This window comes from Dipodomys spectabilis, unplaced genomic scaffold (assembly GCF_019054845.1).
Source record: "Dipodomys spectabilis isolate Male_0828 unplaced genomic scaffold, ASM1905484v1 ptg000504l, whole genome shotgun sequence".
Taxonomy (NCBI): Eukaryota; Metazoa; Chordata; class Mammalia; order Rodentia; family Heteromyidae; genus Dipodomys; species Dipodomys spectabilis.
In genome coordinates this window covers 2,652,942-2,658,151 of record NW_024871181.1, presented here as the reverse complement: position 1 = coordinate 2,658,151, position 5,210 = coordinate 2,652,942, and the positions used below count along the sequence as shown (strand labels likewise).

Genomic DNA, 5,210 nt, shown 5'->3' with positions numbered 1-5,210 from the left:
TCTTTTTGTTTGTTTTTTGCCAGTCCTGGGGCTTGAACTCAGGGTCTGGACACTGCCTGAGCTTTTGCTGAAGGCTTGCACTCTACCACTTGAGCCACAGCGCCTCGATTGGCTTTTTTTTGTTTATGTGGTACTGAGGACTCTCACACATGCTCAGCAAGCACTATACCACAAAGCCACATTGCCAGCCCCTATTATAAAGAATTCTATGAACAACAACAACAACAAAAGCATTTTTCATTTATAGAGAAGAGGACACTGAGGCCCAGGGAGGCGTGGAGGGTTCCCAGAGAAGAGCATGTCTGATCAAGTTTGGGAGTTGGCTGGGCTCAGATGGAGTAAGTGGAGAAAAGGATACCATTGAAGGAGAGGATCTGTCAGCAAGTTACTGCTCTGCCAACCGCAAACTCGGTGGGAGGGACCAACACTTTCTTGAACCCAGAAGCCCGACCACACCCCCCACGTCTCCATGGCAACGGAGTGCACATGCGCTTTGAGTACCAGTGCCTGAGCCCCACAAGCACCACAATGAAGCCAAATACAGGCTGGGCGGAAGGGGCAGGGCTGCAGGAGCACACGGTGGACTTTTAAAGGGACCGTTTCTACCCAAAGCAACCCAATGTGGGCATTGCTGGCTGTGCAGGTTGTGTGGCCCGGGAGTCAGGATGGAGGAGGAAGAGGGAAAGCAAGGATGACTGCCAGGAGATGATTAGGGGAACACTACTACTGCTCTTTCCTCTTAAGAGCATTATGGAGAAGCTGGGCTGTGGAATTTCAGCTTGTGGGTGGGGAGCTGGGGGTCCACGGGAGAGTGGGGGGAGGGGTTATGGACTCACACAGGCGCCTTGAGATAGTTCTCCTCTTTTCCCCTCCTCTCCGGGTTCTGCCACCTATTTGCCTTGGCATGATCAGCCATGGCCAAATCTCCCGCGCACGGTTCGGTGATTGTCCCAGACTGGCACGAGACCGCGGAGGGCAAGGAGTACTTGACCTGCATCCTGCGTAAGAATCGCCGGCGGGTGTTCGGTAAGTGCCCTACCACCAGTGTGTCACTCGTCAGCCTTAGGTAGGACAGTGTCACCCGTGGCTTTAGGTGGTGTGGGCACATTAGAAGCAGGACAGTGCCGCCTTGTTGCACTGCACTCCTCACTCAATCTCGGGAACTTCTGGATGCCCTATCCCTAAGTCTTTCACCCTCAAATCTCCCTAGAGCTAATTCCACCATCAGAAACTGGGACCATGGAAACAGCAGAAACCTTGCCAGCAGCCACTGTCACCAGAGACGCTGCTGATGGAGCCCTCACTTGGTGCCAGTCCCTCTGCTCGGCACTTTACACAGTGAATTGCTATTAACCTTTTCAACCACACATTTAACACACTTGTCCAGCATCCTGCCTTCCTACATGAAGACAGGCCTCCCAGATCCTGCTGTCTGGGGTTAGACACTGGTGAAGGATGAAGCCAGCTTACCCAGGTCTCACCAAAGGACTCTGGCATCAGCCTTAGAACTCCAGGGATGGCCAGAAGAGACAGAGTGTCAACAGGTTTAGGACAAAATAAATAAATAAAATTTAAGGGTAGCTCACAACTGAGGACTTTAAGTTCATCAGTCTCTGGATAACTGTTTGGGTTTTTTTTTTTTTGCAAGTTTTTAATTAACACCCATAGACATTTCAGTATAATGATTCTATAGGATTTATTTGTAGTAATTGAAAATACTTTTGCATATTTAATATATGCCTGTTAGAGAAGGGACTTGAAAAGCCATGCTCTTATGTATGGGAACTCAAAAACACTACAGTTTCAGTTAAAAAAAAAAATATCCAGGCACCAGTGGCTCATACCTGTATCCTAGCTACTCAGGAGGCTGAGATCTGAGAATTACAATTGAAAGCCAATCAGGGCAGGAAGGTCCATGAGCCTCTACCAAATTAATTATCAAAAAGGTAGAAGTGGAGCTGTGGCTCAAATGGTAGACCACCAGCTTTGAGCAAAAAAAGTTCAGGGACAACACCCAGGACCTGAGTTCAAGTCTCAGTATAGGTGTGAATGCACAGGCGCACACACACACACACACACACACACACACACACACACACACATCATCTCATGGCCAGGTACTGGTGGCTCATGCCTGTAATCCTAGGTACTCAGGAGGCTGCTGAGAGCTGAGGATTGTGGTTCAAAACTACCTGGGCAAGAAAGTCCATGAGACTGTATCTTCAGTTAACCACCAGAAAACTGAGAATGATGCTATGGCTCAAAGTGGTAGAGTCCTAGCCTTGAGCAAAAGAGCTCAGGGACAGTGCCCAGTTCAAACCCCACGACTGACTGAAAAGAAAAGAAAGAAGAAAGATTTAGGGTGAACTTTCTGGGAATTACATCCAGTCTGTCAACTTTGTGTACTGATAAATATTAACTATAAAGACTTGGGCTATCTGTTATCCTAGGCTTCTGCAAAGTTAGAAAGAGGATTCTCCTAGGCACGTCCTCCCAGGGTCTGATGGAACAAGTGTGGGATCCACACCCATATTCTTCATGGCTTCCTCTTTGCTCCAGGACTGCTTGAGCGGCCAGTACTGCCCCCACCTGTGGCCATTGACACTGCCAGCTACAAGATCTTTGTGTCTGGGAAGAGTGGTGTGGGCAAGACAGCACTGGTGGCCAAGCTGGCTGGCCTAGAGGTGCCCGTGGCACACCATGAGACCACTGGTAAGTGGGTTCCCCTCTGTCTCTCCTTGGAGGCCTTCTGTGGCCTTTGGCCACACAAGCTAGGGTTTTATCCAACTCTACCACTTCTTCTGTGACTTTGGAAAATGAGCCCCTATTGTTTCTTCTCTCCCTGGAGATGTCCTGGGTTTGGTACTGGAGTTAGTGGTGGTAACATCCATACCTAGCATTAAGCTGGCTCGGGTAAATACTTGTTTCTTGTTACTAGGTTGATTAATTCCTTTATTTGTTTGTGTTGATCCTGGGGCTTGAACTCAGGGCCTGAGTACTGTCCCTGAGCTTTTTTGCTCAATGTTATCACTCTACCACTTGAGTTGCAACTCCTTTTCTACCCTTTCTTGCTTTTTTTTTTTTTGTGCTTAATTGGAGGAGATAAGTCTCATGGACTTTCCTGCCCAGGCTGGTTTTGAACTATGATTCTTAGACCTAAGCCTCCTGAGTAGGTGTGAGCCACCAGTGCCCCATATCCCAGGACCTTTGGGTTTCCTATAGATCAGTGAAGCTGTTGTCATGTGAGAGCTTCATCTTCCTCTGTACCCTAAGCTCCTCCAGGGCAGGTCTGCCTCCCCCATGAGACAGAATTCTCCCAGGTCAAGGACTGTGCCTTCCATATCAAGCCCAGTGACCCACCAGGAAAGGGATAAATCTCTTCTCGCTATACCTTTCGGGCCCCTGTCTCTCCCCCGCCCCCATTTCTTTCATGCTGAATGGCTGACCCCTGGCCTTGCTCAGGCATCCAGACCACTGTGGTATTTTGGCCAGCCAAGCTACAGGCCAGTAACCGTGTTGTCATGTTCCGGTTCGAGTTCTGGGACTGTGGAGAGTCTGCTCTCAAGAAGTTCGATCACATGCTACCGGTGAGCAGGTGTGCAGGCCTGGGTGAGCTCTGGGAGTGGGGATTGTCTGTGGTGAGTTCTGAATACAGATTTGTGAACTGAGTCAGGCCTATCTCTGTAGCAGCATGGGCATGAATGAGCTGAGAGTAGAGTGCTGAGCCATAGAACTTTGAACTGGCGCTGGGGCCAGTATTCTAGCTGCAACTCTGCACTTGGGACAGCCACTCCATACTCTGGGCCTCAGTTTCCCCATTTGAGAAAGAAGGGATTGTTACTGATTCTTCTCGGCTGAGTAGAGGGCTTTGGTCCCGTGGGTATGTGATTCGATAGTCAGTGTCACATACTGTGAGCCAGCCTCTCCATCCTCAGGCTTGCAAAGAGAACACAGACGCCTTCCTGTTCCTCTTCTCCTTCACGGACCGCACCTCTTTTGAAGACTTGCCTGGACAGCTGGCCCGCATGACAAGTGAGTCGCCTAGTGTCGTCAAGATGGTTATTGGCTCCAAGTATCCTTTGGATGGCCCCTGGGACTGTCAGAAGCCACTTTTGATAAGGCCCAGAGTGAGGTCAGGAGCCCTGCCTCTGCCAAGCTCTGGTGTCCAGCCTGTGGCTTTGAACCACGATCCTCAGATCTCAACCTCCTGAGTAGCTAGGATTATAGGTGTGAGCCACCGGCGCCTGGCTTTGTGGGGTTTTTCTTAAGGGATGCTCTTGGGTCTACCCTAGCACCTGGGTGTGGGGCTCTAGAGAAACTAAGCTAGGAGTGGTGAGCAGTAAGCAGAGGCACCTGACCAGACTCCTTGACTGTCCTCCAGATTTGACCAATACATGCATACAGACGTGCCTGAGCGAGAACTCACAATCTTCAGGCAGACCTGGGGGCTGCCCTTGCTGCGGGTGAAAAGTGTGCCAGGGCGGCGGCTAGCTGATGGGCGCACACTGGATGGGCGAGCAGGGCTGGCTGATGTTGCCCATGTGCTTAATGGCCTTGCTGAGCAGCTGTGGTACCAGGACCAGGTGACAGCCGGCCTGCTTCCCAGCCCCTCAGAGAATGCTCCTGGCTAAGGGGGATGGCATCATGAGTGGACACCTATGAGTCTCCACTCGGAGCCCCAAGGTAACAGGACCAAGGGCACGACCTAGAGCCTAAGGCTGCTCCCATCTTGAGACTGGGCAGGTGGGGGAGGAGACCCCCACCCTGCAGAACATATCTTGCTGAATTAGGAAGTGAGGAAGGAGTGGCACAAAGCTCCAGAGCAGGGCCCAAAGCTCTAGTCCCTCCCCCAGCCTTCCACTTCCCTTCTTCCGCAGCACTGGAGGTGATGGGGATGAGGGAGTCACAGGGTCCTGGACCTTACCAGGAGGTGACTTCAAGCGGGATAAAACTCTGAAATCACAGCGCTAACTCTGTAGTTTTTTCTGACTAAAATTGCACCTCAGGACGAGGGAAGGAGGTGGGTCCTGCTCCACATACCCACACAGAGACCCAGGTCCTGAGATTTTCCATTTGCCCCAGAGCATCAGAGTCCAGTCAGCAGACTGGGGATGTGTAAGGTTTTGGAGGTTTCTGTGGACACTTTCTATTGGCTAGCACCCGGCTACATGCTTGCAAGTTGCTGCAGTGGAGGCTGGGAGATGCCGTCC

General features: G+C 51.0%; 1 protein-coding gene across 4 annotated transcripts; it reads left to right on the top strand.

Annotated features, from left to right (window-relative positions):
• The first annotated feature begins 547 nt into the window (after positions 1 to 547).
• On the top strand, positions 548 to 4,958 carry Cplane2 (ciliogenesis and planar polarity effector 2). 4 transcript variants are annotated; one of them, XM_042669753.1, is made up of 6 exons: positions 548 to 643; positions 913 to 1,026; positions 2,560 to 2,712; positions 3,463 to 3,587; positions 3,936 to 4,072; positions 4,382 to 4,958. In XM_042669753.1, the coding sequence occupies exons 2-6, from the start codon at positions 915 to 917 to the stop codon at positions 4,629 to 4,631; spliced, it is 777 nt and encodes a 258-aa protein (XP_042525687.1). In that variant the 5' UTR covers positions 548 to 643; positions 913 to 914; the 3' UTR covers positions 4,632 to 4,958. The 4 variants fall into 4 exon arrangements, with proteins under 4 accessions (XP_042525687.1, XP_042525684.1, XP_042525683.1 ...); XM_042669750.1 differs by having other exon boundaries at positions 560 to 674; XM_042669749.1 differs by lacking the exon at positions 548 to 643 and adding an exon at positions 692 to 781.
• Positions 4,959 to 5,210: the final 252 nt, after the last annotated feature.